At 40.8% G+C, this 23,182-nt stretch overlaps 1 protein-coding gene across 1 annotated transcript in view; it reads right to left on the bottom strand.

Moving 5' to 3' along the window:
- Nucleotides 1–3,780: 3,780 nt before the first annotated feature.
- Nucleotides 3,781–23,182, bottom strand: part of C2H1orf198 (chromosome 2 C1orf198 homolog) — a 20,028-nt gene continuing 626 nt past the window's right edge. The window contains exons 2-5 of the mRNA XM_010707104.3: nt 23,030–23,178; nt 15,097–15,147; nt 6,554–7,102; nt 3,781–4,628 (exon numbers count right to left, since the gene is read on the bottom strand). Of these exons, the coding sequence (XP_010705406.1) occupies nt 4,572–4,628; nt 6,554–7,102; nt 15,097–15,147; nt 23,030–23,178 (806 nt within the window). The 3' untranslated portion in view covers nt 3,781–4,571. The remainder of the gene's footprint in view (nt 4,629–6,553; nt 7,103–15,096; nt 15,148–23,029; nt 23,179–23,182) is intronic.

Raw genomic sequence — 23,182 nt, forward strand, 5'->3', positions numbered from 1 at the left:
TCATTCCTTCATTCTTTTTAGAGACAAGCATTAAAAGAAAATTGCAGTATGCTATTTTCAGAGCAGTTACATGTTTTTTGATTCATTGGCATCCCAGTAAAACACTGACCTGCCAAGGGCATTTATCCCTGTATCTATACTCTGAAATGAGGTCCAAGATTCACAGCCATTAGGCAGCAGAGCTGATAAATGCTGTGATTTAGAGGTTGCCTAATGGAATCTTTTTCCCCAGAAGAAATTCAGAGTAAAATCTGGAGAAAAAACAGTAAGCTTTAAAAACAATGTGCCAGACTGAAGGTGAGCAGAGACGCAGCTGCCAGGCTTTCAGCCAAGCCTGTCTTAGAGAAGAATAATGGGCAGCTGGCCAGGCCAGCAGCCTGCTGCCCTGTGAGTGGGTACCTGCACTGTGCTGGACACATGCACCCATTTGGGCAGGAAAATCAAGTTGCTGGTAAGGGGCAGGGGAACTGTAGCCTCTTTTTCCCCTGGAAACTTTGCCTTGAACAGCAGAGAGGAGGATGGGAAGGAGCAATGCCTGGGAAGAGGATCCTAGAAGGGAAACGGGCTGAAGGAGAGGGTTGAATTGTGAGATTTCCTTCCCTGCTCCACTAAGACAGAATATATCTGATCTCAGATCAGCAACTCTTGGAGACAGAGAACTGGACCAAGGCTGCAAGATATCTTGTGATCATCTCTCACCATGCACTCAATGATTCTAGAGAGTGCTGTCAGGGCCCCTCAGGTGGTGAAAGGTCAGAGAGAGATGCAGATCCTCACTGTGAACTACTTGGCTGCAGTATGTGTTGAGGTGTAAATCACATGTGTGAAAAGGGACAGTAACAGATTTTCAACAGAAATAAGAAAAATGTCCCGTTGCAAAGAATCGGGCACGCCAGGATTATCTGCTCTGTAAAGGCTTTCACTTGCATTATTAACTCCTAAATGTTTGACAGCCAAATTATGGGTTTATCTCAGATAGCCAATAATTACTCCTCGATTCTGCCACGTCTGTACCTCACAGTAACAAGAACAAAAGTAGGTCATGGCAAACTTGGGCAGCAAATTCCAGCAGCCTGCCTGTGAATAATGCTTACAAAGTTGGGTTTTGAACCTCTCATGACTTGCAAGCTCTCTGGGGAATGCTGAAGAGTGAGGCAGGATTCTGCCTACTGGGTGCTGTTACAGTACCACAATGGTGGCCACACAGCCAGTTTTTCATTCCCTCAGCAGCTATGGCAGAAGCCACCAGTGACAAACTCAAATCTACCACTCTGCTGCCCTTAGGCAGACAGCCATGTTTTCTACACTGCCTGTACCCGGTTATGAGACCTGCTGACTCTAACTGCCCAGACAGCTCTCAGAAGCTGTGGATTTGCCTTTATTAGAATGGACTTTTAAAAGTTAAGATTAAGCTTTAACAAGACTGAAGAAAACAATGTGTAAGCCAGATCCTAATTATACTTGGAATACCACCCCTTCATTGGCCGTCGAGCTTTCCAAACCAAATTCTTCTTCAAATGTCCTTTTAGTTGTTGGTAGAAATTCAGCTCAAGGATCAAACAAATCTGAGTTGCTTTCCAAAATACATTTTTGGAAAAGAGCAGATGTGGGTATGCAGAAAAAGAAACATCCTTGTAGCAGTAACTTTGATTCTCTTGTACAGCAAACTTTCAAATGTTGGACAGAATGCACAAAGCGAGACTATGCAGTGGCCTCTGCCAGCATCTTCTTGTGACTTGCTTTTAAAACCTGTAGGTAACCATCCACAGCGAGCATAATTGTGTCAAACTTTGTCACGGCTAGTTCTGGTCATTTGCACTAAGCATGGTTTTCAAAATCTTCCTGCAATATTGTTCCTGATACCAATGTGTGTGTTACATTGCAAGTCCATTACAGTGAAGTCTTCACAGAAGCCTCAAGTCCTCTCCTGTCCCCACCTGTCAGACAAAACAACAAAGCAAGGAAGCTACCCCAAACAGCCTCACTCTCAGTTTGAAATCTAGCTGCAGTGTGGAGAACTGATTTTCTTTTTCCCTGATCTGAAGAACTCCGTTTCTAAATTCTAGACCAGACTGTTCCTCACTGCCTTTCAGGCAAATTCAATATGAATAAAAAACTCAAATGGCCCTGATGAAGGAAGGGCGTAAGGGACAAAACACAAACTAGTACGAAAGCCTTGAATGTTCTATTTAAAGTGAATTTATTAAAACATTGTTAATATAAAATGTGACCAAGTACATTTTTTTTTGTAAGAATGTTTAATAAAAACATATGAAAGAAAGAAGGAGCATCAACTCTTGTCAAAGCACAGGAAAGAGCTACCAGGATAAGTATAAAGTTCTGCAGCATGTTCTACCAGCTGGTCCCAATGTGTATCAGGGTAGCGTTAGCCAATGGAGGAGACAGACAGCCCAGGTTTTGTTTTAAGAAGTTTCAATGCAGTTAGCAGAGACATGAAATAACACCCCTCAACAGTATGAGAGTTTGCTTTAAGATCTGCCCATTTCTAAGTAAGATTAGAATACACATCTTAACATTGGATTTGAAACTTTTCAGCAGCTGAATGCATAGAAAATTGGAGTCAATGAAAGGAGTAACACCCAGGGTTAGCATTTGTCAGCTTTGAAAAGGAGGTGTAAGTCAGCACTAATTACACACCTAAACATTTTTTTGCTGAAGTTGTTCTAAGCTATATTAATGCTGGATATTTGTAAGAAATCCTAAAAACAGACAGCTAGGAAAAAGCAAGCTGTAAAGCCTAGGCCAACAGAAACAGTTATAGTATTTTGTGAACTGCTGAATGCAGAGATAATATCTGTGAATTAGGGAACGTGTACATCTCAGGAAGGATATTTAGAAGCCTCTGAATTCTATACATAAGGCTATGCAATGGCTTATACTCTGTGGCAATCTGCCCCTTTAGCTAAGAAACCTTTTAAGAAAACTCTAGAAAAGCTGGAGGTTTGGGGCTCTATTTTTCAGAGGGCAGCTTACAGCATCTCCCTTGATCAGCAAGTAAGTTTTAATGCTCTATCAGCACACAATGCTTGTTCGGAGCAGGCAGTACAGCAATTAGAGGCAAGGTCTCCTCCAGCACGTTTCAAACACTTCCTGTAACAGACTTGGAGTAGGCAGAAGAAAACCCTGCAGCAGCCAGTTCTGTGCATGTATCTGCCTCTGGCATTTAACCAAATGCGAATCCATGAGAAGCCCAGCTCTGTAAAGGTCTAGGAGATGGCAACCTTCTTACATATTTGGCAGGGACCTACAAGAGCCATCAGAGCCCCATGCTTTGCCTTCTACCCCAAACAAACGCTACAGGACTACTGCTGAGGTAAAGGGAAGGTCAGACCTTTGGCATTGGAGCAGACCACCCACTGGTTGTGCGTTGGGGGAATTAAGGCTTCAAGGTGAGGTAAACACAGTGAGAGTCAGTGTGTAAATCATGCTGCATTTCGGAGACAACAGACTCAAATGACAGCTAACCTTGTTCTCTACATTTAAAACACCGAAGATCATTCGAACACAGAACTGCTGAGGGCCACCTTGAGATGCTACTTTGCATCTTGGGAATAAATGTAACCCAGATGTTGAATGCTGAAGAGAGAAAGTACCCACCAGGAGGAAAAAGCACCAAAGTTTATAAGTCCTTGAGACTGTAAGTTGCTCATAAATACAAAGAAGCCTCATACTGCTAGGACCTCCCATAAACATAGTGGTTTCCTGACACAAAGGTAATTCACACTGCAGCAATTAACAGTGCTGTGCTTCCAGCACTACTGTTAAGAAGAGTTATGCTCTAACAAGGAGGCAGTGAATCGTTAGGCTTGTATTCCCTGAAGACAGTTTCTCCCATTCATAAGGTGTTGTCCTATTTCCCTTCCCCAATTCAAGTCTTTAATCCAAAGATCAGAAACATCAATTCTTTCCCCAGGACATTTCTCTAACACTATTCAGGTTATGTTAGCAGATTTGTAGGGTAGAAGAAGTGCTTCTTTGGATCCATCATTTTGGCAATACCTCTGCCCTCTTCAAAAGAAAAGTATTTTCAAATAAGTAATACAAAAGTTACTTCCAGACTACATGAGATATAGAAATCAACGCACTCTGTATGCTTATTTTTCATACTGCTTTTGCTAGTTATCTGAACTACAGAATCATTTGGGTTTTTTTTTTTTGGAACCACTGCATGTGCTGTGCTATTACTTACAGGCCACGCTAGCAAGGTTTCAATTGAAAATAACAACCTGCTCCTGTAGGTTCCACTTCTCAGATGCAGAGACGCTCATTTGTTTTCCTTTAATGTCTACTTGGTAACTTCTCCCATCCTCTCAAAACAGTAGCTACTAAAAATTTAACAGATTTTAAAAATAAATCAAAATGAAATCACACATCTAATACTGTTTAAAAACCAAAAATGCATCTGGTATTACAAAAGTTTATACAAAGGCAACATTTAAGAATTTGAAAGTTAATTCTAGAAAAAGACACAAATACTAGTAAATTAACACATGAAGAGAATGATATCTCACTCCTTCCCCAAATTGGTTCGGACTATTTTGATGCACCTTTTACCAGTTGTCTAGAAAATCAAAGCCAGTCTTCAAGATAACATTGCTTGTACTAGTCTGCAAGAGGAAAAAAGAAAAGATGTGACTGTTAATTATGGTATTACAAGCCTAGTACTTGCCGGCTTATCTACAAAAGAAACTTTAAACTGTTGTCTGCCAGTATTTCAAGTCCTTCATCTTGCTTAGGATGTCTAAGAATCTACACTAAATAATGCCAGACACGAAGACAAACAAAGGCAAACAAGAACAAAAATGCAACTCCAAGGAAGAAAATAATCCTTCTGATCTGCAGGCAAAAGGTAATTTTGTGCCCATGAAAAAACTCATAAAGATCAACTTTCAGAGTAGGGTGAGCATTGCAGAGAATGAAAAAAACAAAACAAAACAAAAACCAACCAAAAAAATGCAGGCATTACTAGTTCAAATGGATTGCCTGTTACAGCAACAACCAGTTGTTTCTAGAAAAGTATGTGGTTTAGACTCTGTTGACAAGCCATTTTACTTGGCTATCAAGAGCATGCTGCTCCTGCAGTACTGCACTGTCAGTTGTGACATGTGCAATGATTTCAGTGTTCAGGAAGACTGTTCAGGAGACACATGAGTCTCTAAAGTCTCTATTCCTACTGTGTGACTTTTCTTCGTTTCCTCTTCCTGCAATCTCTTCCCTGTTCTGGGGGAAAGAATCCAGAAAGAGTGAATGAAGAAAATTCTTTCATGCAACCCTGTCTTCTCACTTTTTGATATGGCAGATTTGCTTCTGCATGGATAGAAAAATCAGGCCTTTCAAACCATTCCAGTGAGCCAGAAAACATTCCAAGGAATTAATACTGAACAAACCATTATGATGTAGGAAATCATGACACAGTTTTTTAATCTAAAATTAAAGAACTACTGCAGTCACAATTTGTAGTAAAACAGCTCAAGAATAATGTTTTCGCTTCGGGAAAAAAAAACCACCAAAAGCTAAACTAAATGTGGCACTCCAAGCACTGACGTGGCTTAAGTAAAGTTCTCTCAAATACTGCCACTCTTCACTTTCAAGCATTTACCTCAGCCTGCATCTTTCTAACTTTACATCATCTTGTTTGGAATTTAAACAATCGCTAGTGTGAAAACATGGTAAGAGAAAGCTTTGTGACATGCTTAAGGTGTACAGTAATACATTAGGCTTGAGTGCAGTGCTGCATTTCAAACAGAACTGCATGGCTTTGTTTCAAGAACAGTTCTTCACAGTTTTTAGGCTTTGTATCTCTTTCTTCTCTTTCCCTCACCATGTCATATCCTGTTGTTCCTTTTCTTTTCTCACAGATCAGCATCTGCTTTTTAAATAGATCCAATGGGCTATTGAGCTGCTTAAGGTTCTTTTTTGTTGTTATTTGTTTTTCTTTAAGAAAAAAAAAGCCACATTCAGAAGGCTATTCTGGGAGCTCATTCCATTTCCATTTTGGACTTTAAAAGAAAATACATTTAAAGCTGTCCAGCTGCCTGGGACAAAACACTGCAACGCGGCTGCTGGGCTTAGAACAGCTGAGAAACAAGCTCACCATTCACTGCTATGCTGTGTATACCAAGAAAGAATCCTAGATTTTAATTTTCCTACTATTCAAGTTAAGCTTTTTATAAGAAGCATTTAGCTGTTTCAAGAAAAAAAAAAGTAATTTTATATAGTAAGCTCCCTACCCTAAATGGTTAAGTAGCTTGCTCTCAAATCAGCCAATGAGTGCCATGTCAGTGTTTCAGTTGTTATATTTAAATGATGTCCTTATCCTATGAACTTTACTACATTAAAAAATACTATATTGAAACAAACAACAGCAGTTGACACATTGGTTAAATAGACTTCTCTAAATTTGCAGGATAAAAAGACAACAAGCTTATCTACATTTTAATACTTCATTTCTAATCTTCCAGAATGACTCCATCATATTTTAGTATGTTATATGGTTTTGACATTCAAGGAAAATGGATACAGAAGTCTTTACCTGTCCAGGCATTTGTGGATCTGTAAGTAAAGTACCATCAGTATCTTCCTTATTTGTCCTAGAAGATGCCAGGTCCTGTGGTGGGTCAGGAAGAAAGAAATCATCTAGAGAACTAGCAGGGACTTGAGTGGGTCGAGGTTTCTCCCATTCAAGAGATACAGAAGGTAGACTGGGGGTAACAGACTTCTCAGGTTTCGTTATGCTGGGCTTGTCAGCTTTTGCCACCTCCTTTGGAGCAGACTCTTGTCTGTAAAAAGAGGGAAGGGGTTTCTCTCCTTTCTCCATGGACTTGATCTGGCTGGGGGTCAAGGACTGGAACTCAGACTTGTCTCCTTCAAACTTAGAGCGCTCTGCATTTATCTTCCAGAATGAGGACTCCTCATCTTTTCTGGGTGCTATTAACCCATCAGAGCCAGGGGTCTTAGCCTGAGAAGATTTAGGGACTTGGACACCAGGTGCTGCTTTAAGTGGCTGCCTCTGTTCATTTTGTGTCTGGGCACCACTCTGTTCTTGTATGGACAGAGATGCAATGCTGAACTCCATCTGACTCTGTTCGGGAATAAAGGAAAGAAAAAAAAACTATTTCAGAGCCCTTCACAAATACACGGTTATGAAATTCTCAGCTTGATGCATATAGATAATATTTTTACCAATAGCTAGGCAATTCTCATGCAGCAGATATCACAGAAAAGCCATTCCTTTTTTCCATAAATATCTATCATTCTAGCTAGATAATAGTTATTAACAAAAGTCTGCAATGTGGGCAAATGTAAGAGTCCCAGACCTGCTGAAAAGGAGTCGGAAGGAAAACAGATTGATTAAATGAATATGGTTGAAAATATGATTTGAGTTACCATCCAAGTCCCATCCAAGATAGCATATGGAATCATAGAATCACCAAGGTAGGAAAAGACCTCTGAGATCATTCAGTCCAACCGTCCACCTATCACCAATATTTCCCATTAAACCACGTCCCTCAGTACAGCACTAAAACATCAGAACAGATGTGGATGCTTTCCGAAAGCTATACATGTTTTACACAAGAAAATTAACCAAATGAAACCACAAAATGCTGAAAAGCAGTCTTCCAGTATAGTCTTCGATACAGTTGGCAATATGTTTTAATTCCATCTACTTCCAAGACAGAGTACTAGATGTAATGAGTATGTGTAAATCAGTAGTTTTACAATTCTAATGCCACTCTGGAGTAAGAAACAACTCCAGCAGGGCCTGTTCAACACTCACCCCAGAGCTGTGTTTTGGTTTTACTTGCAATTAGGATAGCTGCACTCATTTATGAGGAATTACAATGAGTCAATGAAGACCGTAGCTAAGGCATGAAAACAGATCCTGCAAAAGCCACCCAAGGGTGAACAGTGCTACAAAACGTTCATTTTGCTTACTACCACTTCAGCACTCTTGGCTGTAAGCTTGACAGTCTTTAGGCGAGTAAAAGTTAAGCCTTAGTTCACTCTAAGGAACATTCAAGTGTTATTGTATATGGAACATTATGGAAAAAAAAAAACCCTAAAACCAGTGCATTTTCAGCTAATGCTACTGTTGTTACAGACTTGACTGGTTTGCAAAAAGCATACAGGACATTTCAAACAGTAGATTTTGCCATAAGCTGTTGATATATCTGAAGTTCATTACTAATTTGCTAAGTTTTTTCCAATTCTATCTCATTTTGGGACCTTCCTGAACCAAACTGCAATAGCATCTGTAGAATTAATGTTAAAAAAAGTCCAAATTGCATGCTGTTTTTAATAGCAATCTTTGATCTCCACTTCTGCGCTATTGTACACATTCAGTTCAAAGGGACTCCAGATTTAGGATTTGCACACCTCATATTTCACATTCAGAACTTCTCATCAAAATGCAAATGTTAACACAGCATCTGATTACTTATAAGCCAGATTTGTTTTGTCTTATGTGACCAATTTGTTTTGGCCTGGCCAGCAGCTGGCTACACATAATTGATTCCTGAATCAACATCTGTACTTTCTAAAGAATTATATATTATTAGGTATCTTTCTGAGATTATAGGCAGGGAAGCATTAGATTGCATGTTTCCATTAAGAATATGCTGTGTCACCAGACAATGAAGGATATAAACACACTGCTTTATTTTTATTTTAAACCCAATTTTCTATTTTATGAATTTTGTGTAAACACAACGGGTTGAGGATTATTCAGTGACTGCTATTCTCTGTATTAATTTATAGGATTTGTTCCCCTAAGCTTACTTGACAATATTATTGAATAGAGATTTACCACCCTGAAGTTAAGATGCTTTAAGACTTCAAAAATGACAAAATCCCATCTTAAAAAATCTCCAAGCCACAATATAACGTGAACACGCATTTCCCTAATATCCAAAGGGAAAAAAATAATCTTGTTTTGTTTTTATTGCACCTTGAAAGACTTAATTCCTGCATGAGAAGTACCTGAACCAGGGCTACTTCCTATCCTTCTGCAGTCTCCTTTCTTCTCAGCCTGTCCTAGAGCTTACGCTAGAGATGACACTGGTAGAAGGCCATTGAAAGAGCACTTTCAGTAAAATGATCCTTTCCTACCTCAGTTCAAGCGAGAAAGAGGGTCAGTGCCCAGAGCAGAGAGAGGCCATCCCAGCCCTGTTTCTGCTAGATAGATGCTGGAAACAAAATCTGGCCAAAACACTGACAGAAGAGAAGCTGGGGAACAAAAATGAGAAAGAAGAAAGAAGATGACTTCACGTTTCAGTAGGACCAAGATGCACAAAATAATGTTAGGTTTCCTTAAAAATTCTTATGCTGTGGACCAAAGTGGACAGCCACTTCCTGTGGTCACATTTTATTTTCTTTCACAATGGCCCAAATGTCAACCTAGAGCTCTGGTTTGGAAGGAGCAGGCTCCTGCTGGTGCTGGGAAGAGCATGACCTACAGAACTTCAGACACTTTTAAGCTTTCCAACCCAGAGAGGACACAGTCTTTGTCCTTTTACAATGGAGAACATGGGGCAGGGAAAGGAGTTGCACACATTTTTGTATTTTCATGGGGCTGTGGATGAAGCAGTTCTAATGCCCAAGTGATCCTGGGGAATAATGCACCAAAACAAGACTACAGTTTGAGTAGCTGAAGCATTGAGATTAAAATCTAACAAAAACTAGAATCTTGATTTGAGAAGGAAAAACACCAGCTCCTCAGTTTGGATGCAACTCTTTAAAGTTTGCTCTCAGTTCTTGGAGATTTTTGCCTTTTAAGCGGTGAAGAAAGTTTCTGAATATTCATTAAATCAGCTCGCTGTATAGATGCTCTGTTTAATTTAAGCTCAATCTAGTTTATCTAACTTCGAAATATAAAAAAGCTAAGCTCACCTTTCTTGGTGAGTCTCTAATATTCTATTCAGTGCACCGCTGAGGGTGACCACACCTTTCAACTTTACAAGGAAAGCCCACCCAATGTTTAGGTTTGCATATGTGCATCAAGGTATGCTCTGGAGATGAAGCAGTTCATAAAGTGATGCTTCACATGGAAAAATCTGATTGAAAACACTTCTTCAAGAGTTTGCTTTCTCTTTGTCTTTGCAACAAGAAGAGACCACACCGATACATTCTGAAAGCACAGAGCTTGGGCATTCTCTAAGAACAGCCCCAAGTGGTCAGAAGTACAATTCTGCTTCCCAGGAATTTCTGTGGACAAGTTGCAGGCCTATTTTCCTTGAAGCACTTATTGTTTCTATTTGACTTTAGAAGTTATTTAAGGTTTCTGAAGCTCTGAGAAATGTTGGTGAGGAAAGAAAGTGATTAATATGTGATATCTTTCAAGTCACAAAAGTCCTAATGTAATACTAAAAGAAACAAAAAATCACAAACCAGAGCAGCAGATAAATTCATATGGAGATAGAGGAGGGCCATGTGAAAAGCCCTCCATGTAGAAAGTTAAAATGCAATTTATATGTTATCAAATTCCTTTGCGAGGGTTAAAGCAAAGGATGCCTTACATCTTGGATCACTTTTCTGCCCAATAGATAAAAGAGAAGAAATATGCAAAACTGAAGCTTTTAGGAAGCTATGTCTCCCTCTTTCCTTAAAAAGGCCATATTAGGATATTTATCGTTTTAAACTATTAAAATTATTTAGACCTTACCTCAGTATCCCTCAGGAGGCAGAGATAACCTACCACATCATACTCCTATCTGTAGGTGCTCATGGGAAACAATGTATTCTATAAGACAGGCACCAGACACTTTAAGGACCTAATGATTAATGGAATCAGGTTTGAAGCCATAAATCTATCTTAAAAACAAATGACCACAAAAACTCAGGAACCATTTTTTTTAAGCATCTTATTCACTCATCAGGAATCTGTAGTATTTTACTCAACAGACACGCAAACACAGCCAAAACAAATTGTTTTGCTTGGCAGCCTGAAAAATCTAAATTGTTGAGACAAAGACTGCAGAAACACTGTCATAAGCAACTTGTTTAAAGCAAAGCCTGATATATATGCAGAGATAAGAAAGCCAAGTTGAAAAGGATTCAGAAAATGACTTTGGTTTGCTGAACAGACAAAATCAGAATAAACATGGACACAAACTTGTTGCATTTTTTCCTGTGGGCTGTTTTCAGGGTCTTTTCAGGACCCTTTCAGAAAGAAATCCTTAGGTCAGCAAAGACCCATCACAATGGTAAAAATAGAGCATACAAAAACAGTCTAAGTAATTTTAGTGCATACCAAAAGATAACATGAAAGAGGCATAGCGTGTAGCTTCAGAGGAAATTTCATTATCTACTATTTGGTGATATGAACAGTAGTCTGGCTCTGGTCACAAGTTTGTCTCCTCTACTGGTGAGTCCGAACAAACTCACTGTATCAGTGTTTGGCATGTGCCTGGTTTTATGCTCAAAAACAGCTGTCCAAAGATTGATGCAGGTAACTGAATCCTTAGCCAACAACACCAGGCCATCAGATTAAAATAAATCTTGAACACAGTTACTGTTATCACAGTTTATTTCTTTTGCTCAAGAACTAATACTCAGCAGTAGTCTTACGGCACTGATTTTTAAATCTCTGTGATCTAGACCAAAGAGGGGAAAGAAAAAGCCAAAATCTCAGGCATCCCTCTTCTTTCCTTCCAATAAAGTATTGCCATTTATGTCAAATCAATAATTATAAGATGTAAAAATGGTTCTAATATCAGGCTATTACGGAAGGAGGGGAAAAAAATCCTTTTCTGAAACTTTTTTTTTTCCTTTTAAAGGAAAAAAAACAACAACAACAGCACCTAGGAGTTGCACAAATCAGGATATTGAAGATTATCTTTTAGTTTTAGCCCTTCAATACAGGAAACAGTTTGCATATTATGTTTGTTTTGTTTTTTTATAAGTAGCATAAAAAGTATCACAGAGGAGAGCTGAAAGTGGAATAAGTAAACCCCTACAGAAAGGATTCTCTAAAGCTGCCTTCACAACCATTTTAGCTGTAGCAAGACCAACAGATTTTTTTGATGTGCGTTTGTTTTAAACATCTGGAATTAAAGTTATTTTCGTTAGCAGCATGATTTAGAAATAGGTTCCAATTTGTCCCCATGCTGCTCTGTGCATTCAATGAGTTAACCAAGGTGGCAGGCAAATAATATATTCTGCTCACTATTAAATTCATTAGAAACAAAACAAAATTTTATTTCCAAAACCAGGCATGATTCCTGTTTTCCATTTATATCTTGAAATCCGTGCTGTTTCACTCAATTTTTACATCAAACAGACCAAGAAACCTCAAAGGCTACACTCAGCCAAAATGTCAGCTTTCATCTCACTTAAACCTTTAGCCATAAATAGAATGCCCTAAATTCACAAACCTGGCTTTGGCCCCAGTTAAAAAGAGTAACCCACATTTCCTGTGTTATTCATAAGGGCTCCACCCATGAACCAAATCACTCCATCCAAGTCAGCCTCTCATTCTAAAATGTCAGTTTATTTGCAGTGCCATGAGAACGTGCTCCTTCTCCAGTAATTATCCTTTTGAGAAGTGCTACAGTTTTCCACTAAAAATATTAGATCATTCAAATGATGCCTAACTGCTAGCTCAAACATTTACATCGTGTTCCTGCTTTGTTTGCAGCTTCAATGGTGGAAACATTCATGGAAGTATTTGACACGTTGTGAGCAACTTAACCCTTATCTCATACTTGTGTTTAAAATGAGAACACAGAAAATTTGCTTCTGACAGAAGGGAGGTTATCAAATCCTTCTACTACATTCTGTTCAAAATGAAAGCAATTTATTACAGTATTTTAATGGTAACAGCCATGAAATTAGGGAATTCATTCCATTAGCTACCATAAGAAAAATGTGTCCATGCCTAATCAGCTGGAAGCAATATTGTCACCACTGCAACAGCTCCAACTTGCAGAAAACATAGCCTTGCCATTTCTCTGCTGTTCCCTACACCTCCTCAGTTGTCCAAAAACGGTTGTCCTACAAACAACTACTGATTTTGCTACCTCGTATTTTTTCTTACAGTCTAAGTGTTAAAATAGAAGAAAAAGCCTATTGGTTTTACTGATTTAAATCTCTGCTTCCTCCTTCTCTGCAGAAGTCGGACGTCACATTTTCTTCTACAGGTACACCAAAGCTCATTCATACAAAGCTACAGAAGAATGAAGGTACTCTGTTGTAACAGCACTGATGTGTAAAAAAAAAACCACCAAAACAACACAAAAGGAAACAAAACTCTTCATGAACAGGAGATAAGGAAAAAAAAAGGTACAGAAAGAATAGCCCACTGTGAGGGAGAGCTAATGAAACGGAAAGAGCCTGACAGCCTAAAATAAGAGTGGGAACAGATGTGGCACACAAGACACCAAACATGCTTTACAACATTGCAACCTTATTAAATGGCCCATTCAGGTTTCTTCACTGTTTCCCCAGGCTGGACTGATTGGGCAAGGGTATTTTCTACTCAGCCAGTAACTCATGGAGAAATTGCATTCCAACATGTTCTTGTTGAAGTACTGGTTAGAGAAGAGATCAAAGAGTAAGCATGAAGCAAGACATCGGCTTTTAGAACCAGACGACTCAGCAGCTGAAGGGCTGGGCTGGAAGGCTGACACAGAATGATGAGGCACGGGGAAGAAAACAAAAGGAGGAACCCACACAAAACAACCAACCCGCATGCCATGAACTGGGACAAAATGGATTCCCTAGAGTTTTGCTCAAGGAAAAAGGTCATTCAGCTTTTCACCCTGCAGCTGAAGCACAGCTAGGAAAGAGGGGAAACAGAAGCACAGCTTGATTAGCTGAGACAAATTCCTAATGCAACCTCCCCTGTTTCACTTTTCTTCAGCAGTCACAGGAGTGTCTCCATGTCATCCTGCAATTCTCCACACGTTACTGAAAAGCATGAACCTGGACCACTGAAGACCTTTATTCTGAGACACCAGAGGGACAGCACAAAGAGGAAAAGCCATAACTTGGGTTGAAAAAAAAAAAAAAACTTCACTAGCCATGCAAGCACTTAAAAGATAACTGCCCATTAAAGAGGAAATCCATCTGACTGCAGATCATCACGGATCACTGGTCAGCGTATTACAGGTAGCACCATCTCCAGGAAGTTAAAATATTCAGAAGTTATAAAATTTTATCAAGACAGATCTTCAAAATATGATGACAGCTGACATGGTCCTAAGACTGAGTTTTGGGGTTTGTATAAAAAAATAATGGGATAGACAACATAACTGTCTCCAATATACAATTTATTTCACCTTATGGTTAATGAGTATCACAACTATTCTTGACAGCTCCATCCAAGTGCACTCATACTACAAGCCTCTCTAGAATTATCCTATAAGTCAGTGGCTTCTTTTTCCAAGGGCCCTGAAAGACAGGAGGGCATGACTGAGCTAGCTGGTTCCTGCTGCCTGAAATCCTCCTGAACCACCACAGCTTATAACAGAGTTCTAAGGTGAGAGAAGATCCACAAGGTTTCTGCTAAACTGCAGCACTGTATGCTGCAGGGATCCAGGAGCCACATCAAATTATAGGTTAATCTACATCTGCTGAGCACAGATGGGCTGCTAGTTAGAGGCAGTGACCTTGAGCAAGGAAGGCTGACAACAACTCTAGGGTTAGGTCAACTGGATTAATTTAGTATCCACTGGCATTTCCAGATAATTACTCTGCATCAGGCTAAGATTATATCCATAAGCTCATGCATGATATCTACATAGTTCAAGGGCAAAAAAAAAAAAGGTGGGTGAAAAGCAGCTTTCTCTGGCAGATAGATCCAGAAAACAAAAAGTCTGAAATATGATTAAATAAGCATGCTCGTCATACTCCCGCACTTGAAGTACAAGTGTTGGTTCACAAAGCAGACTTTATGTTTCTGTTGATGTGAACCAAAGTATACCAGCTCTGTTTCATTTGCAGTATGGTCACTGTACACAGTTCTCATAGAACAAAGGCAACATTGCCTATCAAGTGTCAAAATACAATAGAAAAGCAGAAGGAACAGCAGCATCAAATGACAAACCCACATTTTAAGTAAAAGTGACGCATATTTACCTTCGTTTCCCAGGAGAATGGAGCTGAGTGCTCATCTTGCCAAGTTATATCCTGAAATAAAATTCAAGAATGATTAAAAATCAGAAGAGCAACTTTACCTGCTTAGAGTATCATTCAGATAACATTACGCTGCACTGCTGGAAGTATAACCACTACCAAAGAAGTAGCTAAAAAGCAAGAGCTCTACTTCTATATGTCACTGATTACATATTAAGACTGACTGAAAGCAAGTTCTTTGAGGGAAGGATTACCAAATAGTATTCCTATTTAACCTGTAAAGAATATGAAGATTTAACTTGGCCTAAACTTTTTGAAATTGCTCTACAAATTGCTTTAAAATCTCCAGTTTTCTACTACACACATTCCTTGGTAGCTGCTAGCAACACACAAGAATATAACTAGAGGAGCTGGGGCCTTAGGGAAATAAAGTTCCATTTCTTCCGCCCACAGGCTGAAGAGCATGTGTGCAACCAGGCAACAAAAGGGCTGCATATCCATCAGCACAAGCCACAGCTGGATCCAGCCCCAACAAGACCCAGCACTATGCACTTTGAGGATGATCAGCCTGAAATAAGTATTTGGTGCTGTTTATGCAAGAGTAAAATCCCAATCTGAATCCAAGCAGTACCATTCTGGGAATGCGTTGCGAGGTTTCACAACTATCAGATTCTGGTCATATGTCATGCAGAAAGAATGGTTCAGAATATATCAACTGCTGTGCACAGTTGTGTTCTGAGTGAACTCTGCTGTTTTCAACTATTACTATATTTCTATATTTCACCTTCATTACTAGCGGAAAGCCAGTATCAATAACAGAAGAAAAAAGAAAATTATCATTGAGAAATTTAGGTAATCTCTTCATGCATAGCTTGGCCTCCAGAATACAATCCACACTGAAACAGAAGGGGTGACAAATAAATAAATCAATTCTGTTGTTCATGTCTCTTTACAACCTGCAATAAAATCACTGCACTTCTAGTTCTTATTTTTACCTTGGATGCTCTCATTTTTACATTTTACCAACTTATGCTGGTAAAGGTAATGAGTTGCACCCTCTATATCAAGTATAATGTTTTGCCACCACAGTAAGTCAGAGGAAGAACAGGAGTAGGAATGACTGATGGATGGATGGATGGATGGATGGATGGATGGATGGATGGATGGATGGATGGGTAAAGGCCCGGAGAAACTATCCATTGAGAAAGAGATGACATGACAATACATGAAGTGCTTGCATCACACTTCTGCTTCTAAAGTAATAACAGAACTGAAATATGATTTAAGTTAACTACTGCATAAGAATCCCCCATCTTATCATGACTGCCCTTTTCTTCATGTTTTTGACCTTTGCCTTTATGGAAATGCATTTCTCAAAGACATCTGACAGCATTCTCTTGCTCTGCCATCTCTAATTTCACCCTAGCGAAATTCTACTGGCCAAAGGCTATGAAAATTACAATTAGAAATGTCTATTCAACTCCTTAACATGAAAACATGACAGTCTCCAACTGGTTCTCACTTGTGAAATGTACAGTTTCTAGAAGTAAAGTGTTTGAGATATATGAAAGTAACCCCACATTCTTTATGAAGATATAAAAGCAAGATTCATCTGACTAATTCTTTACTGGCTAAGACCTAAGTATCTAAGGTGAGGATGGATGAAAATAATTTTGAAAATTAATCAACCTAAAAGTTTCCTTTACCTGAAAGGAAAAGACTGGACTCTACTGGAGCACATACTCTGACCAAAGGTAGCTTGGCACAGGAAGTTATTGCTAAGAACACAAATGTAATACTAGAACCTCTTGTTCTGGGAAATGGATACTTCTATTTATTAACATTTAAGGGAAACAGAGTGAAAGTCTGTTATTACTATCTGTTTTGACTTCTATCAGTATTTGAACTGTGGGATGCTGCTGACCACACCGGAATGCCATACGAGGCATTAGATGGGATGCCTTGAAGCTGGTGAGCTGTCAGATTTCAAAAGCATTTTCAGACTGCACCTTTTGCACTTGAAAACGACGGAGTTGGAACCCCATTTCTGAAGGATGCATGACAGGTATCAAGCCCAGGAGGCAACAGAGGTTGGAAAACACCCTCTGTGAGCCCAGCCACTGCATTAAGTCACATAGCATAGGCAGGACTAGAGTTCTGTCTGCACAGGGTCTGCACAAACTAGTATTGGATGTCAGCCATAGCACTAAAAGACAGAAGTGAAGTCCAGCAAACTCCCACGTGCTGTCAGAGAGCCTTAAAGCTCCAGGCATGTAAGCTGAGTTGTCAGTGGATTTTACCTCAGGAGTTTAAGGGAAGCTCTTGCTGATTTAAGTGAATTCTTGTCAGAAGACTCTGGCTAACTCATTTGCTATGGCAGCTGAGACAGTCCCACATAGCTCACAAGGATTACTTGCTGGAGAACAGGGGATAAAAAACTTATTACAAGACTGATCCCAACAATAAGACAGGTTACAGGTCAGCACAATCTGTACAAGTGGTTTAAATAAACTATTAACTATCTGACATTTCCAGTGGAAAATAGCAAAAGAAAAACTTGCACTGGTAGCACACAAGGCACAGAAAGTTAAAATATTCCTTGTAAAGGACTATCATACATTAACAGAACATGCAAAACAGCTATCAAGCACTCTTAAAGTTGGCAGCAAGCCATAATCACCATCATTCTGGTTTCCAAGAAAGTTCGTAACTCTCCTGTATCTGGGACTAGTATAGTCAACGTCGGGAGGAAACACAGCCTTCACCCCAGCGAAGATGCTGCTGCTAGTAAGCCCTGCTGATAAAAGGCTGCCTGAGGAATGACAGGAAAATAGCACAAGGAGGACTGAGTGAAGGTCTGATCACCAAGGCAGATCATTCCCTACAGAATGGAGTACATCAGGTTTCTATTTAATAGAATTTGTTGTCTTCAACTGCCATTGAACTTGTTGGCATACAACGTCAATCTGCAGCTTAGCTAGACAAAAAGCTCCTAAAACAAGTTAGCAATATTTTGATATGGGTTGTTAAAAAGTTCTTATTGGAGAAACGATCTAAGACTTCATCGGATAATTGCAGAAGACGGAAATAGTAGACATTTGCTTGAATCATAGAATCTTTAGGGTTGAAAAGGACCTTTAAATGCCATCTATTCCAACCCCCCTGCAATGAACAGGGACATGCACAACTAGATCAGGTTGCCCAGGGCCTGATCCAGCCTTGCCTTGAAAGTCTCCAGGGATAGGAGATCCACCACATCTCTGGGCAACCTGTTCCAGTGCCTCATCACCCTCACTGTAAAATACTTTTTCCTTATATCCAACCTAATTCTACCATCTTTAAGCTTAAAGCCATTTCCTCTTGTTCTATCACAACAGATCCTGCTAAAGAGTTTGTCCTATTCTTTCCTGGAGGAGTTCCCTGAAAGAAAAGGAGGAGATTTTTCATCTTTTTTCTTTTTCTCCTCAGGTTGCACATCCCCGCACACTTCAGAGCCAGTGAGTCTGAAGAACTGTCCACATTCAAGAGGTCTTCCACTGGATCTAGCAATCTAACATATGATTCAAAGAGAGAGAGTTTCAAGGAGTTGACATCTGCAGTTAGCCGAAGAGTACCTGAAGGTAGGATAAAACAGACAGTTACCAAGTTCTGTCCATTGTCCATTCCCAGAAGGGAAGTTTGTGGCTTTCACTTCTTGGTTCTCAGAGGACATGGAGAGGACAAAGGGAGCAGCAGGAGAATAACACAGTTCAACTGTTTTCTGCCCAATGTGCTTGACTCATGTTTGTCACCAACAAAACCTGAGAAAGAACTTTGTTTTCCCTAAAATAATCAAGTTCTTGCACGTTTGAAGAAAACAGAAGCAAAACAACAAAAAATTTAACGATTCACAAAAGTAAATGATGAGTGAGATTTAAAAAAGAAAACAGCTTTGAGGCTATTTATCATCAACATAGATTAGAAGAGATCCATATCTGATAAGCTTTTGTTTTCACTACACAACAAAGCTTTCTTCCAGAAAGAAGGCAAATAAATAAACTTTTGTTCACCAGCATTCAAGAACCTATTTGTAAGAAAGTGAGCCTCAAAAAACATATTACATATGTTTAAAAAAAAAGAGGAGTTGGAGGTATTGGAGAGTGTGACACAAAAATGCAGTCATACACTTCACTTCAAGAACCAGCTGGAGAATATATTAATCATAGAATCATAAAATCCTTAGATTCTATTAAAAAGAATCACAAACTATGACTGCTACACGTAGGCAGCTTGTTGCCAAACGGCATCAGAATTTCAAAAAGGAAGCCACTGGGAGAAAGGTGCCAGCCTATCTGACAGAAGCATTGCTCAGAGCAGCTGACAGTGACTGTGCCATCGCAAAACTACCAACAAATGGGTTTCTGTGTTGGCAAAGGCATTTCAGAAGCACTGTCAGAACAGGACTTGCTGGTTATTGTGGTTTAGCTGCGCTCCAAACCACACTGCATTTTTATTTTTTAAAAGCACAAATCTATAACAGGCCTGACATTAGAGCTATCAATACATTAAATATTTGCTGTTTCAAAGCATTTTTAAATAGGAGATAGAAGGGTCGATTCTTTGGCTTGGCGACAAAGTTCTTAACGCAAAGCAAAATACTGTATCTACCCTCAGGGAGCTTCCCTATCAAAAGACGATGGATGAAGCTAAAAAATTCCCTTACCTGTCCTTCCTCCACATAAACTGCTTAATATTTCCTAAATCACATTGTACTTTATTCAATAAAAATTCTCATTATTGTGATTGCCTGTCAAATACTCGATATCCCCAGAAAAACCCAACTCCCTCAGCCTTTTTTCACAGGAGAGGCGCTCCAGCCCTCTGAGCATTTTCATGGCCCTCCTCTGGACTTCTCCAAAAGCTCTACATCTTTCCTGTGCTGGGTGCCCCAGGCCTGGACACAGTATTCCAGCTGGGGCCACACAAGGGCAGAGCAGAGTATTCCTGTTGGCCCCCTTTCTTGTAATGCAGCCCAGGGTACTTTGACCTTCCAGGCTGCAAGAGCACACTGCTGGCTTATGTTTGGCTTTTTGTCCACTAGGACCAAGTCTTTCTCTGCAGGGCTGCTCTGTGAGTTCTTCTCCCTGTCTGTACTCCTACCTGGAGCCTTGTTAAGAAACACAACTCTTCTTGAAGGTTGCGGAGTCCAAAAGCCCTTGGCTAGTGGCACTCAGGTGACTCGAGACATTTGCCAGGAGTTGCACGTGGTGCTGCAACACTCTGGCACTATGATATGACCAGATCGTGGCTGCAGCATGCTGTGGTCCTGTTACTGCACATCTATTTTCTGTCACAGCCTTCCCATGCAGGTAACATTCTGAAAAATGTTTTGAGAAGTGCTTATGCTTTGACAACTTGCAGTCCTGCACAAAAAGTTCAGCAAATCAGTTTGGTGTTAGAAGATACACGGGAAAAAGTGGGAGGAGAGAGAACCACCTGTCCAGAGATGTAAGACTACTAAATATACGCTCTGTACCAGCTTATCAAAACAGCCAGACACATTAAAGTGAAAAGGAAGTGGTGAGGGCTCAGGAAGTGTAAATGTTCAGCATTCATCCTTATTCTGCCTTCTCCCAGGTCCTCTACAGAAGAGAAAGACATGAACTTTCTGTGCTTAAGCAAGCACAGGTAGATGGCCACAGATTTCAGTGTCAGCTAACATGGAAGCTGAGCTATGCTTCTCTAGCTGCAAATGTGATGCTTAAGTAGCAGGTGTCAACAAGAACACTGTCAGGACAGCACGCTCACAGTGTAAGGGCTGCAATATCAATTAGAGATTTGGGGGTATGCAGGCTTATGTAGGCTGTTCTCAGCATCCTTGCCAATCTAAGCGTGCCGGGTGACTGCGCTAAGTGGAGCAGCTACATCTTACACAGGCAGCAGCAGTACAGCTCAATAAGCTGTCAGTTCTGAAGGCAGCACAGTAGCAAAGCTCTGTAGGCAAAGCATTTGCAAGCCTGGAAAGTTGAACTGAAATGGCAAGAGTGGCTGCAGTGGCTCTGTAATGGCAGGACAAGGAGGGAGAGATTAGGGAGCCAGGGCAGATGTCCAAGAATCAGGCTGAATGCCAGAGAGGGAGCAGAGGGAGAGGAAGTTATCAGATGAGGTGCCAAGAAAAGGTCCAAGGCTCAACAGTGCAGTTAGAAGAATTAAAATGGAAATGCAGAGCGCCAAAACAAGTGGAACCTCTTTTCTTCAAAAAGCATTTTACATTACTTCAGCTTGAAAGTCAAGGAGGAAGTTAGTTGAGGCAGATGCTTCCAAAATTAAACAGTTTGTATTTTGATGGACCATGCTTTTGTTGGTTAGTGGCTGCAGAACAGCTAAGAACAACATTGTATTACAGCTGCATTTTGGGGGAGAAGGAAAAAGACAATGGCGTGCAAAAGTTTCAGATGGATGCTCTAGCTGTAATTCGGATGAACAGAAAATGATTGTTTCCATATGGTGCAGCACAACCACCTACAACATGCCTTTGTCCCTTCTGGATCCACATAATTCAAAGCAGAAAGCCCAGCAGAGCTGGGACGCTGGGACTAGGAACGCTGAACATACTGTTTCCACAGTCATTCACCTAAATCCTTTCAAAAATAACTTCAAGTTTAGGTTTCAAAGACTGCTCACACAATAAGATTTCTGTGTCTTTACACTCCTTTTCACCAGTAGTGACAGCCTATTACCAGAAAACACACAGAACTCCTGGTATCACTGACTACATAAAACTAATCTTGAGCATACTTTGCATGACTCTGAGTGCAGCATGGTGCCATACCTTTCTGCCATAGGAAGCACAAGCAGCAGCCTTCTGCCACAAAGCCAGGCAGGAACCTCGATGCTTCACACGCCTCTTACAAATCCCATTGCAGGGATTCTGGCGAGCCAGCTACAAGAAGCACTGCTCAATTTAAACTGGATTGATGGCCAGAAGCACAGAAGCAGAGTGTTTTGTTCTGGTGGTAGTCACGTAAGTTAATTAACAACGGGTCGCTTTAAGAAATTAAATTAAGAGAATGAAAGATATTGGCTCTGAAATCATGCTAAAACAAAACGAAACAAAAACCCACACAAAACAAGCACACTAAGCAAAATGTAACAAAGGAAATCTCACACATGGAAAGAGGGAGTCAGGAGCGCTGTCAGGTCTCCTCAGACTCACAGGAGCTTTGGCAATGGGACAATTCCACGCAAGCACACTCACACTTATGTTCTCCTGGAACGACTGCCGCCCTTCTCCATTAGACAGGGGACCCTCAGAAGCTCTAACATCTATATATTTTTTGTCATCTACTCTTTCCACACCCTTGTTTTTCTTGGCAGGTAACATGGGAAAGACTGCGCTTATTTATTTATTTACTTTAAGGCGTCAAAAATACCCAACAGCTGGAATGTCTTCAATGTTTTATTTTTAGCAGAGTCTGAAATTAGGAGCAGAAAGGAAGAGGTTTAACTCGGGGTAAACATTCCGTGCGGTCCGTGCCGCCGCCTTCAGCTCTGAAGAACTTCTGGGAGCGCTGACAGTGGCCTCTCACTGAGCCTCTGCTTTAGGAAACCCACGTCGGGATCCCTCCTGTTTCTCCCAGGCACGCCTCAGTACGCTGCCTTTCCTGTTTTTACGGTTTCACCGAAGGCAGTGAATCCCGCCCTCCCGCATACGCTCTCCATCCATCACCGGGGCAACCCTCGGCCGTCAGGAACCACAAGGTTCTCCGCGCAACCGAGACACGCTACCGAGCCCCGTTTGCCGACCAACAGGACTCACCGCCCGCTCGGCCCCGCTGCTCGCCCTCCTCTCCCCTCCCGCAGGCCCCGGCCATGGCGGACCCCTTCAGGGAACCGACGGGCCGCGCCCACTCAGCGCGATCGGACGCCGCGCGCGGGGTGCGGCTCCGCTCGGTACCTCGTCTCCGAAGCGCACCACCTTCTGGCCCGTGTTGAGGCGCAGGCTGGGGTAGGAGGCGGGCGCCGCGGGCGGGCGGGCGGTGCCGCGGTGCGCGGCGTAGCGGGCCTGGACGTGCGGTTCCACCAGGCACTTGTCGATGATCTCGTCTTG

This window comes from Meleagris gallopavo, chromosome 2 (genome assembly GCF_000146605.3).
Source record: "Meleagris gallopavo isolate NT-WF06-2002-E0010 breed Aviagen turkey brand Nicholas breeding stock chromosome 2, Turkey_5.1, whole genome shotgun sequence".
Classification (NCBI taxonomy): Eukaryota; Metazoa; Chordata; class Aves; order Galliformes; family Phasianidae; genus Meleagris; species Meleagris gallopavo.